At 33.3% G+C, this 14,226-nt stretch overlaps 1 protein-coding gene across 1 annotated transcript; it reads right to left on the reverse strand.

The window, feature by feature from the left end:
* Window positions 1-201: 201 nt before the first annotated feature.
* Window positions 202-5,237, reverse strand: LOC132302477 (ankyrin repeat-containing protein At2g01680). The gene is made up of 3 exons (XM_059799360.1): window positions 4,710-5,237; window positions 3,411-3,820; window positions 202-1,297 (listed from the first exon to the last, which is right to left on the reverse strand). Exons 1-3 carry the CDS (start codon window positions 5,008-5,010, stop codon window positions 422-424), a joined length of 1,587 nt encoding a protein of 528 aa, XP_059655343.1. The 5' UTR covers window positions 5,011-5,237; the 3' UTR covers window positions 202-421.
* Window positions 5,238-14,226: the final 8,989 nt, after the last annotated feature.

Genomic DNA, 14,226 nt, shown 5'->3' on the forward strand with positions numbered 1-14,226 from the left:
TCAATGAAGAGGGCACTTATGCTTCTAGGGTTATACCACCACGCTTTTATCACAAATATTTTCATTAGCACCTACTATTTATCAAAAAAAAAATTATTATATTTTTGATCAAAATTATATGTTACATTCTATCCATTAGGTGGTATACAATCAACTCAGCCGGATCCAAATCTTTCCTGATACCAAAAACACAGCAAACCATTAACCAAAACCTAAAATGTTTACAATGCATATACAAAAATCTACAGCTTTTTGTTTGTGCCTGTTATAATAGCCGCAACAAACCAGACCCCCCCTCTTACAACATTGACAAACAAAAGTACGTGTAGTGCTGAAACCATGGAGACTACAACAATCGTATACACAGGGATTGACAACAACCACCAACACAGCAAAAAACTGAATCCTTTTTACGTACATGTCACAGTGCATAGATCTTCTCATGGTCTGAGTTATAGTCATCCAAGTCCGAAATATGTGCAGAGTAGGTCCAGGAAAAAGATTTGCTTCCACTTGCCCTCCTGACGCGTCTCTGAGAATCATTGCCGAAAATTCCAAAGTGTTGCCGGAAAACAAAGTAACACAAGCTAGCAAGAGTCCCCACAAGGATTGGTAGTCCCACTAAGGTAATAGTAGTAGCCATCCATGAGTTCTTCTTTCCCACAACCACAAAAGCAATTGACAGGAAAGCCCCACAAGTGCTGATGCAGGCAGCCCACATTAGCTTGTTGATTACTGAAACCACCTGTTTCTGTGCCCTCGTATCCCAGGCAACCAAAGTAATCTGAACCACAACAACAGCTAAAGAAATGAAGAGGGATGTAGCATTCAAGAGGCAGAACATCCGGAATGCAACAGTGTCAGCTATGTTAGCTTTCCCCGCTTCGGGTCCAACCTTTAGATATTGGCCGGGCAAGTTGAATATAGCCAAGAAAGCAATGGAGGCAAAGAGAACAGCAACTACTGTCACTGAATTAATGGTATTCTGGACAGCTTCCCTGTGAATTTTCTTAAGTTCTTTGGCAATACCAGAAACTCGTCGGTTGGTTTTCTCATTTTGTATAAGTTGGGAGTGCACCTCATGCTTTATATCACTCACAGTCCTTTTGAGTTCCATTGCTTCATCCACTCGGCCAACATGCCTTGCATGCTTGGCGCCAGCTTCTGTTAGAGCTTCCTTAATTTCCAATGCAGATTGTCCATACTGGAGTTTATCTGCCAAATCCATTGCGGTTTCATGCTGATTATTAATGGCATTTACATCCATAGATGTATAGCTCAGCAAGAGGCTTACTATCTGAAAGAAAGATACAGATTATCAGAACAGAAAAACAATCAAAAACATCGTTAGGGAATCAAATTCCTCATAGCGGTTGCGCAGGGTAATACAAACTGTAAACAATAAGGGAAAACATGTCTATGCACACTCATATGTACTTACCTCTGGTATAATAAACTGAACAAAGAATCCTTACCATGGAATATCTCAAGTGTATAACATGTCTTATCATTTCATTTTGGCCAAGCAAATTTGATAATATGATTTACATGACTAAAAACCACTCTTTTCATCAAATCTTTCTCTCATCCCAAAGCATGTGAAAAAATGGTTTAAACAAATAATCAAGAAAGGAAACTCGGAAAGAATATGTTTAGATTTTAGAGTAAAATATTCCAAATAGGTAGAGACTGCAATAAATTTTTTACCGTATTACATGCAACAAAATCTACATTATTATTATTATTATTATTGTTGCTGTTGTTGTTGTTTATGATTTTGATTGCAATATTTTTTACCATATTATATGCTACAAAATCTACATTATTATTATTATTATTTATGGTCTCGATGCACTATTGGCTTGTTCCAAAGTTGACCACATTCTATGAAATATGTTACAAGGATTATATGGCTTGTTTGAAATGCATGCTTGGTTGCTGACAAAGCGGAATCATGGTAGGTTTGCGTGTGTGAAGTTTTGCTGCTGGACAAAAAAGGAAAAGAGAGTGCATTTCTGGAGATTGAAAACCCGGGAAGTACAGAATCTGTAAGAGAAGCCCTTCAAGGTGGGAAACTATTTCTAAAGTAGAGTGCTGGGTTTTTCTGCCTCGTTGATTAATGAAAACAGTCGATCTGATTGTCTCAATCTAGGCATTAAAACACAGTTCTCCCTCTCCTCATGGCAATTCTATTTACCTATTTCTCTCTCAAACGAATCGGCCATTTTCGGTTTTTCACAGTCCCCATTCCCCAATATATTTATGTCTCTTAGAAGGCTTGCGATTGCCTGCAGAGTTTTGCATTATCACCTGGGGATGACACAGGATTAAAAAATTTATGCCGAAAGGTCATTATTCAATATGGATGTATGTTGCAAGGTTGAGGTCACAGAGGGTAGTGTATAATAACCTTGTACAAAGGACTAGCAAACCATCTAACTCCCCTGATTTTGTGCTGAAGCAGAACTGAAGGCCACGGCTCTGAGTGTATGTGAATTGTCATAAAAAGAAAAGTTCTCAGAAGAATGTGACTGCTTTATACAATGTTGCATGAGTTTTCACAGTCGAAATGAACAGCAATAGTATTTTCCCTAGGCAGACTTAGGGGAAGATCATATGTTGTCTTGAAGACTAAGTAAAGGGGTATAATATAATTATTGCCAACATTTAAGATTAATCAACAAATGTTGCAATAAATGGATGGTTAGTGCCAAGTTTTTAATGTATGACACAATTAAATGGATAGAAGGCTAAGCAAACATGTATCCTCTATGTGAAGATTGGAGACAACCAACAAATGTTCCAGTTATGTGGACAGTTAGTACCCACATTTTCTATGTATGCGTATGACTCAATCAAGGAATTATAACAAATCTATGACAGCTAAAGGCAGAGCAATGATAAAAATGTTGAGCTGTTCCTTAGCATCATGAATTTTCTGTTTGAATCTCCATAATGCTATGAGATTGAGAGACGATTACTCTACTTCATATCTTTTTCAATTTACAATCATGTGATCTATTTTCTTACATCTGGAAATGATAATATAATTATTCTTCAGTAGCACGAGCAGGTCATCATGTCCCAAACTCACTATCAAATGAACTGCCTTCAGCCTACCACAAGTAGGCTGCTTATTTGTCGTAATTTTCCAGAAGACTATAAAAAGCATCGAGTAGTGGGAGATGGACCCGCCAGAAGGGGTAAGAGCAAAGACAAGAAAGTAACTCCTTGGCAAGTAACATGGAGTCATCCTATAAGACTGTTCAACAAATGGGAGAAAAACAAAGAAAGAAACCAAAAAAAAAAAACAAAAACAACAAAATATAATAATAAAAGAAAGAAAAACTCAAAACAATCAGGTGACATTATGCAGACCCACCTTACAAATAACATCAATAAAAGAATACCTGTGAACGGCATTTCCTTGTAGCTATGTGCACAGCTGTGTTACCCTTCTTGTCACGTTCATTCAGTATTGAATAATCAGCAAGTAATAAATCCTCTACAGCTGCAGTATCCTGACCTTTTACGGCCATATGGAGTGCAGTCTGGCCCTTCTTATCTTTGATGGAAACTATTCCTGGATCTCTGCCTATAAGTGCTTTTACTATTCGAAGAAGGCCATATCTGGCAGCCGTGTGCAACGAAGTTTTCCCATTTTTCCTCACTATCCGTATCAAACCGGCATCTGCATCTAATATGGTATTCACTACATCCAAGTGGTCCTGCACTGCAGCTGAATAAAGGGGGCTAGTGTTTGAGGAGTCGCATGACCTACAAAGCTCAGGCCACAAGCCCAAAAGTTCCTTCACAATACCTAATATAAAAGTCAATGTCATATCCAAGTCAAAAACTACCTCAATCATGTAAAGAATAATAAACGGGTGAATTAGCACTTTGGCATTTACTACTCAAATGCACTTGAAGGTGTAGTGGAGTACTACATGCACAACTCTCAACTTCAACAATCGAGCATGGATATGTTAAACTTACAGATTCAACACCCTTAAAAACTGGTGAAATATAATTCAAATCAATAATAACCCATACCTTAAAAACAGAAAAGGTCTGTGTAAATCGACTTCTTAAGTATAGAAAAGGCAGCCCAAGTATGATTCAGTGAGTAGCTGTTATTCAAAATTCAAAACATTTCATATGGAGTCTTATATATAGCCATGAAGGTGATATTTCACATCCTGGCATAATTCAAGAGCAAATAACATGGTTGGTTTGTTAAAGTTCATAATTTTGAGCATGTTTATCAGACATTAATTGGGTAAATCATATCGAGTTAGTAAGATCAAAGAGTACATAGCCAACTCATAATAATGAAATCAAACACATTTCAAATTCAAAGCGCAATTCACTGACTATATAGACATATATACATACACGTAAACAAATATATAAATATGTATATATCAAAATTGTAAAGGCATAATTTTGGGCAATTCTATCAATACATAAATTGGGTAAATCATAAGTTTGTAACTTGTAAGCCCAAATGGTAGATTGCGAATTTTCATCATGAAATCAAACACATGTCAAATTCATAAGCAGTCGAATATGTATAAACGTTCAAAGAACATATATATATAAATATGTATAATGTCAAAATTGAAACTTTCACAATAATTATGTAAATTATAAGCAAATAATAGTCAGAAATATTACACACACACACACACATATATACATATATATACCTAAGTGACCGCGTTTGGCTGCGATGTGAAACGGATTCATATCGGATTTGGACCTGATCATTACAGTCTGGAGATCACAGAACTGGAGTAAGTAGGTGAAGATCTCTTGGAAGTTATTCTCTGCGGCGATGTACAGAGCCGTCTCGCCAGCATCGTTCTGCAAGGCCATTAGAGCTGAGACCGCAGCTCGATCAGACCCTTCATTCTTGATGAGGGATTTCAGCGATTCAAGGTCGCCGGATTGGACGGCGGAGAAGAAGGATTGGTGGGTGATGAATCTCAGAGATTTGGAGGAGTCCATGTAGAGTTGAAAAATATAAGATGTTCAGGATTAAAAGTATTCTCTCTCTAAAAGTCTCTCTCTATATGAAAGGGGACAGAAGAGGAAGAAGGGATGTGAGCTTCAGTCAGTGAATCTTCTGTTGTTTCTCTCTCTAGTTTGACACCAATTTTATGGAAAGAGAAGACCAGGTGGAAAGGAAATGAAAATAGCTGTCCCTTTCTTTATTTTGGTGATTGTTTTGATTTGCTGACTTCGATTTTAGATCGTTTTATTGATGGATGGTACTCGCCTTAAATTGTGCTGCAACTTGGGCGGTTTGGCATGTATTTTTTTTTTTTTTTTTTTATTTTATACGAGTACAGTATTAATTTTGGCAATAAAAACATATTTGGTGCAACTTTATTTTATTTTACAAAGTACTAAAAACCTTCGTGAACAATGACCTAAAACCAAAATACTAAAAATATATTTTTTCTTATTTTAACAACTGTTTATGGCCCAAAACTATAACTGTGCATATTTCTGTTTCCGATATTTTTATACAAAACATCATTCCCCAACGTGCTTTCGAATTTTTTTCAAAACACTCTTACAGCAAAAATATTGTTTCTGCTTTAGCCAAAAACAAAATGACTAAAACAAAGCGCATGTCAAACGGGCATGTTACTCTGTACGCGTGAATTATTATTTTTCTTTTTTAATCATCATGAAAGTTTTCCTTGTATGTGTATAGGTGGGCGCTTGCTCATTTATCCAAAAGTTTAAATTATTGAATAGTGTTCTATACCTACTCATTTATATCCATTTTATTTTTAATCCGAATCCGATGTGGAGATACTAATTTCATTTCCCATCCGTGTGAGACAAGTCTTCCCTTGTAATATTCTCCCAAACTTGCAATGCCCTCTTGCGGTTAGGTCACCCTGCCTACTCAGGTGACTCATTCGAACGCCTTTCGGACCGGGTGCTTGACGTGGTACCAAATCAAGGTCTGGGTCTGACTTTGATACCAACTATAACGGATGAGCAAACGTTCATTTATTTCAAAACTTAAACTATTAGGTAGTGTTGTATACATACCCATTTATATCTATTTCACTTTCCATCCGAATTCGATATGAAACAAGTCTTTCCTTGTAACATTAAATCACTTGGATCTAGTGTCTCAAGAAATATTAGATATAAGATTCGACTCTACTTCAATGCAAAAAAATTCTTTGAGAAGGAGTATGTGAATATTGACTAAGAAATAATAATAATAATAATAATAATAATAATATTCCTAATTAAATTTATTTTTTAAAGTAAAACAATTAAGGCATTGATGACTTAGAGTAGAGTTCATTTTAGACTATCTCACTTTGACAAATAAACTTAACCCGAATATCATTTTCCTTCTGCATGTACACCACTTGTTGCCTACAAGAAATTCAAATAAAGGAAGTAAATTAAAATTTGGTCTTTGAAGCTCTTATGGTGCATTTGAATAAACATGAAGGAACCAAAAAGGAAGTGATATGATTAGCCGTGGAATTTGATCAAATTGAATCATCATCATGTTTGACCAACAAATATTGTACTGTATCATTTTATAAAGCATTTTGAACATATTTTATTTTCAATAATTGAACCATTTTTATGGTGGGACTCTTGCAATATTTTATAACAATAAAAAATAAAAGTTTATTTATAACCAAAAAAAAAAAAAAAAATTGAAAAAACTTATATCACAACTTTTCCCTTTCTCTTTCAAACTTTGTGTCTTAATTTAATTATTATTTTCTCAAAGAAGCGTTCTTGGTTTTACTCTGTTTCGAGGAGTTCTTAAGGTAATTAATATCAAGAATATTATTAATGGATATAAATTAATCACGTGTTATTTGTCTCCTTGTTCTTCCCTCTTCTTTCATGCACGAGTTTAATTCTTTGAAGAAATTAATTAAGGTCTTTTATTTATTTCTTTGTCTTATAATTTTTTTTTTTTTTTTGAAAGTTTAATGGTTTTATTAATTGGGATTCGAGTTGGATGCAGGGATCGATTTGACAATTTGTATATTCGTACATTATCAAGTCTGGCCAATAATATTTTTTAAGTTTGATGTTTTGTTTGTATTCTTGAACTTCGTTTATTTCAATGGAATTTGATACTATAAAATTCTTTTTAGACTTTTGGCATATATATATATATATATTCCATGAATCTATGATTTATGGTCCATTTTAATTTAGTGGGTTTAATGTGTTTTTTATTCTGAACTTTTGATCTTAAGTTTCAATATGCGGATATTAAATCCCATCTCTCTTTTTCCCTTTTATTCCCTTCTGTTTCGAATTTTTCAATCAAATAAAAAAAAAATGTCCTTTGTTTTGATAACTTTTTTAAAACTATTAAAGAATTTTTAGCCCAACGCTATAACCTCGTTTTTAAAGTTGGTCTGTCCCTTCTCAAAGATGCAATGTATTGAAAGAAACATATTGATCTAAGGGAGCAAATCCTTTGAAGTGGGTTACCCAGCAATTTTCTGGGGTGCACAATATAAGACTTTTTATTTAATTACGTCATTTGATAATTTATAAGTTGCGTGTAAGTTATTCACGTAATAAAAATAATTTTTTTGGTCAGTTAACTTCCTTCTCCCCCTTAAGTGATTAACTTATTACAGAAAAATAATAATAAAAAAACATAAAAAATTTGAATTCCACACTAGATCCTTATTTTAATAATATAAAAAATAAAAATAATAAGGAAGTAAGTGTGCTAGAGAGAGAATATTTTACAACATTGAATAATTTATTAAAAAATTGATAGATTTTATGTAGGTATTTAGGTAGATAGTTTACAAACAAAATCTTAACAAGATTTAGTGTATCGTGTTAAGAAGAATGCTATATATACAATAGAAGTCTCATTTGTGACAATAAGCTCTAAATGAGACGGACATTATTTTTTTATCTATTGGGATTTATATGTCTTAGCATAGCAAATTCTTATTTGGATTATAATGACATATGTTCTTCACGTTTCTGAAATATTTATACTTTATACAATTGGTGAATTAAATGTATTATGTTTCGATTCATTATAGAATTGATAGTGTCCACTTCATTACAATAAATATTTATATATGTATGTGATGGCGATCAATACATGAATATAAATAGTAATCATAAATTGTTCATAGTCGGTAATTATGGATGGACTCATAATTAATTAAGATTTGAACTGGATCCGCGTTAGGCTGAGATATATTGCGAGAGCCGTCATATGTAATTGTTCCTTATCACTGTCATGACATTTGACTCTTATAAATTCTTTTATTAATTAATAATTACTTTGATTTGTTCGGCGGATACTTCGGGATCCTTCGGGATCCTTCGATCGACACTTTGGGTACTTATGTAATTAATAGTTAGAGGGTTATATTTTCAATATTTGCATCATTGTTACTTGTATTTATTTTGTATTGATTATGGTTGATCACAAAGTAAATTCGAAGGCCTTCGTGTATTTTTAGACAAAATAATTTATTTATTTAAATTATTATTTTTGTCAAACAAATGTTTTATTATGATCGAGTCAGAAATAATCAAACGTACCAAAATAAATATATTAATTAAATAGTCGGATTGATGACTTTATTTATCCGATAACTAATTATGCATAGAGGGGTCAAAGTGCAACATTGACTTAGAGATTATTTATTATTTAATTGGAATTCAATTAATTTCTTTTAGTGGAGTAGAAATTAATTTATGAATTAATTGAATTGGGTTTATGGACCGGGCCAATTATTAATTCATTGTAGCCAATAAAATAATAAGTCCAAAGGATTTTCGCTCATAGCCCAACTTGATATTGAAATCCTATTAGATTTGAGACATGTGAATTAGAAATTGAGAAGGATTTATTATTTCCTTTTCTTTATCTTTATGTTGCCTATATATATACATGGTCTATGTATATTTTAGGGTAACTTTTGGAAGAAGGAAAAAGGAATATATTTTATCTCTCCAGAGAATTAAGGTTAATGTTCTCATCTAATGGAGGCTCTCACAAGCCTAGTTTTCCAAGGTCATTCATGGAGGCTTATGAGTCATTCCTAAAGGCAAAACAATTACCAAGAAGATGGAGATCCAACGAGAAGGCATCTTGTTAAGGGATCTACAATAAGTGAGAACATTCACTTTAGAGAAAAGATTTAAGGGTTTACTCAGACCTTTGATGTAAGTATTTAATCTGTTAATTGAATGATACATCATATTTTATTTTTGCATAAAACTTGTCTCTATGTGATGAATCAAGATCTGTGAATGAAAATTCCTCAAAAAGTTTTAAAAACTAGCACGTTTCCCAACAGTGGTATCAGAGCATGATTTGCTAGAGATCATGATTTTATCAAAATCATTATTCATGGATCCAAAATTATATACATATATATTTTTATTGATGTATGTTGATGTATGATTTAATATGTTGATATTTATTGATACATGATGATGTATGTATAATTGTGAATGAATGATGATGTATGTTTGGGTCATGGATGAAGTTTACAGGTATATTGAATGTAATTTTATCTTTGGATGAATATAATTAAGGTTTTGATTTAGTCATTTGAAAGTTCAATGATGTAATTTAATTTTTTCCATTGTATTTCAAATTGTAAATATTTTTAAAGCCATGTAATCTTTATCAAATGATGCTATGAACCTTTAAGAAGGTCCAAGATGGTTAAATTAGGCTTCAGGAATTTTTTGGGATTTTTTAGAAATTTTTCAGAATATTTCTGAAATTTTTAGGGCCTAAGTTTAATTTTTCTATGATTTTTTATTATTTTCGGCGACTTTCCGGCGACCGAAGCGCCGCCGGCAGCAACTGCAGCGCCGGAAGGATCAAGGAAGATCCAATGCAGCGAGGTACACCTTAGTACCATGCGCACAGATCCACAACAGTTGGATCGGAGAGAGGAATCAGGTGCCGCGCACCTTTCATGCAACTGGCGCGTGAGGAGGTCAGCTGTTTGCTGGTGCGTGAGGAGCACGCGCCAGGCTAAGCAAGAATCTTCCATGCGCGCGTGGAAGCACGTCCATGCTCGTGCCACGCGCTGCAGCGCCTTTCAGGCGCGTGTGAGCTCGTGGAGGCGCGTGCCACGGGCTGCTGCACCTCCGAGGCCCGTGCCAGCGCGTGTAAGGTCTTCCGGTCGCATCCAAAGCGCTGTTTTGCTTCTCCTAGCTCGATCAAGCTCCCTACAGGTGTATACAAGCCGTTGGTGGTCGCCAGTACAACTAGAATAGTATTTAAATGTTAAAAGCTGATTCCATTGGCCATTTAATTAGTTTTTGTCTGTCATTTATTGATATATGTGATGCATGTAATAATTAATTGCTTATTATAATTGTTCATGCATTGGATCTATAATTTTTATTTAAATGACTTGATTTATATTAATTAAATTATGAAAATAATTTGGATTTGATTACTAATTAATGAGAGGGCACTTTGTGGGAAACGAAAAATTATTTTTTTGTAAATTATTTTTAATGTGTGCCACAAATTAAATACTAGTGAATCATTTAAAAGTCCAGTTATTTTCTAAATTTAATTGGATTAAAATCAAGGCGTTTTGCATGCATTATATCATGGATATGAATAAATTAAAAACCCTAATTATGAATAATTAAAAATTGAGTGGGAGCGGAGATTTTTATGCATTGCCCCATGGCTTTTGTTATTAAAACCATTGTAATTAGATTTTCAAAAATAAGGCCCACGTATGATTTGAAGAGTCTTAATATTACAAGAATGGTTGTCTCATGAAAATAAAAATATTAAATGTTCATTGTAATTAGATCTTTAAAAATAAGGCCCTACGCATGATTTAAAGAGTCTAGATTATAATAACAAGATGTTTAATATTTTATTTTTTCATTAAAGCATTAATAACGTTATACACTCAATCTAAAATCAATAGTGTTAGCTCCCCAACGGAGTGGTCTACACTAGGTGATTTTAGAAAGGCTAAATAAAATCGGAAATCATTTCATATGATAGACAATGTATTGTCTTAAAAGATATGGAGATGATGGGATTTGCCCGCTAATAGCAATAATGAACTTCGCCAACTGAATAAGTTATTGGCGTATTGGTTATCCGATTTTTCGTGCAGTGGTTAAGGGACCCACATATTATTTTAATGGAAGTGTTCATCTAATAGCAAATGAATCCCAACAATAGTAATAATGAACTCCTCCATCAGGATAAGTTATTGACGTATTGATTGTGTGATTTATAATGCTATGGAGTTGAGGGACCCACATTAATTAAAAGGGAATGTTCACCAATAGTGATAATGAAATCTTATTCTATTGAGATTTATTATATTATGTGGTTAACAAACTCATTTTAATTTTAAATATGCATGATAGTATTAATAATTCACCTTGCATATTATATGAATATATTTATATTAAGATAAAGTATGTCTAATCCATTTTATTTGCTTACTTACATATTCAATGTTTTTGGACCTCATTTATATTGACTGAAAAAGGAACTTAGATATTTTATTCATAACGTAAGGGTACAAAATTTATTTTCTACTCATAAACCTAATCCTTTTACTTTAAGATACCCAAGAGAATATTAATGCTTTTAATAAGTGAAATAAGGCAAATTGTATGAATTGGTGCAATATTCTAGAGTTTATCTCGAATACGTTCCAAGGCTAACATTTACATTATTTTATTTTCTTTAAGCATTATGTAATATGTCATTGAAATGTTTTGGTGAGATTAGATAGAGTATATGCCTAAGTACTATGTCAAATTTAAATACCATCAAGATAACCTAAGGAACTCCAGTATGATATCGGATTTTGAAAAATGATTGTTTATTGTTTAAAAATTGAACTGGAGGTCAATAGGGCTAACTTGGGTGATAAGTTTAAAATTGACATGATTATTGCCTTATTACCAAACTCGTTCGGCTTTTTCAGAGTAAACTAAATAAGGAATCAATTTGAGTTCACACTCGCTGATATTCTTATAAAATTGGTAACTTATGAAGGGATAATCAAAAGTATGGGCGTTCCTATCAATCTAACTTAGTCTATACCATCTTCTTCTAGGCCCAAGTGGAAGGGCAAAGGAAAGAAGAAGGATGATAATAGGACTAAGCTAGCACAAAACATGGGTATCCAAAAGATTAAAGGGAATAAGGCAGTGTATATTGAGGGCGAAAGAAACTGTTTCTTTTGTCGCTAACTAAGACACTGAAGGACGAACTGTCTAAGCAATGACGTGGCATAGGAAAATGTATATTTAATCATTGAGCCATGTTATGTGGTTGTATCTATTAATTCCTGATGGATAGATTCTGGAGCCACTAAACATGTTTGCAATTCGTTGCAAGGATTTCAGGAATCTAGAAGCCTCGATGATATGGATATATATTTGTACTTGACCTGATGCCAAGGTAGTAGCTAAGTTAATGGGAGTATTACATCTGAAATTAGAGAGTAAGAGAATATAAGTATTAGAGAACTATCTTTATGCACAGATGTTGGACGCAATCTAATTCTTGTTTCACTTTTGGTTTATAAAAATTGTGTTGTTATTTTATAAAACTGGTTTTATAAAATTGATTAGATGTGCGATTGCTTCCGATGCATTGAAAGATGGTTAATATATTATAACCACAAGCTCTTAATATTTACAAGATGTAGAAATTAATATTGCATCTTCTAGATTGAATGTTAAGAGAAAATTTGTTATTCCTGACTCATTGTATTTTTAGTGTCTATTTTTGGATTATAATCAGTCAAAATGAGATTCAAAGATTGGTTAAAGAAGCCTAAACCAAACTTGTGAATCCTAGTGAGGCAGAGGAGCCTAAACCAAACTTGTGAATCCTGTTTTAAAGGATAGATAACTCTAAGGGCTTAATCAGCCAAATGAAATAGACATAAAGAACAATTGGAGTCGGTACACACAGACACATATGGTCTTATGAACATCTAAGCAAGTTTACTCACGTTTTGGATAAATTTACCTGATGCGACACAATTCTTAAACTGTTGGTATATTCTGAAAGTGTCAAGACTGATGTGAAGCACAGATTAGATAAACTTATCAAAATACTTCGATCTGATAGTGGATATGAGTATTTCTTGAGATAGTGCAAAGACTATATGGTCAATGAGGGTGTTGTGTACCAGTTTTTCGCAATTGACGCTAAAATGGATTGAGGTGTCAAATAGAAATAACAAAATTCTGCTTAACATGATTAGATCTATGATCAGTTATGCTACATTATCTCTTTCATTTAAGAGTTTAGCGTTGGCGATATCGATGCACATTATGAATTGCATTCCATCTTAATCTGTCTCAAGGATACCATTTGAGCTGTGTTTTTTACTAAATTTTAGTTTAAATCACATGCACATATGGGGTAGTCTTGCACATATATGCTTGATATGGACAAGTAAGTTAAAAGCAGATCATATGCATGATAGATTTGAAAGCTACTCTAAAGTCACTAGGTTGGATTATTTTATGATCTCAATGATAAAAGTTGATTGTTTACACTCACTGTTTATCTATAGGAGAATCATATTATGAATCACATACCTAATAACATAATGTTAGAGAATATGGTATTAGTACCAGTTGTACCACATATGAACACACTTATTATAGAGATTAAGAATTGTATATGAATTCCCTATTAATGCGTCAGCATCATCTAGTACATAGATTCCTGTAACGGTACATTTATTGTAGTGGGAGGATTATCATCCAATTTGACAGAATCATGTTTTAGGTGAGACCTTTACGGACATTCCTGTTAAACATGAGTTGGACCCAGTAAGCTACACGGAAGCGTGAACCGATATGAATATAGATAATTTTGGCAAGTTGCTATGAAATCAGAGTTGGAATCTATGTGTTCTAATAAAATCTGGTATCTTATAGAACTTTCTAGTAGGGTGATACCTATGGAAGGCAAGTTAATCTACAAAAGGATACCAGAAGATTTCTTAGTAAATAAATCAAGAATGTACAAGGGAATGTCATTATTTTTCTAATTCTATATATATTGACGACATCCTGCTCATTTAGAATGATATGGAAAGTTTTGTCATCAGTCAAAAGGTAGTTGTTCAATAATTTTGAAATGAAGGATTTTCAAGATGTAAGTTATATTCCTAGGATCAAGCTTTTGTAAGATCAGGT

The sequence above is a fragment of the Cornus florida genome, unplaced genomic scaffold, assembly GCF_030987335.1.
Source record: "Cornus florida cultivar Cherokee Brave unplaced genomic scaffold, ASM3098733v1 CherokeeBrave_3.0.0_Hap2_Chr04, whole genome shotgun sequence".
Classification (NCBI taxonomy): domain Eukaryota; kingdom Viridiplantae; phylum Streptophyta; class Magnoliopsida; order Cornales; family Cornaceae; genus Cornus; species Cornus florida.

Bases quoted from the DNA above. Each gene is read 5' to 3' on its own strand.
- LOC132302477 (XM_059799360.1), bottom strand. From the start codon at position 5,010: ATGGACTCCTCCAAATCTCTGAGATTCATCACCCACCAATCCTTCTTC. The intron at 3,821-4,709 runs GTATATATATGT...CTTTTATATTAG, and splicing joins AGCCAAACGCGGTCACTTAG to GTATTGTGAAGGAACTTTTG. The intron at 1,298-3,410 runs GTATTCTTTTAT...TCTTTCTTTCAG, and splicing joins CAAGGAAATGCCGTTCACAG to ATAGTAAGCCTCTTGCTGAG.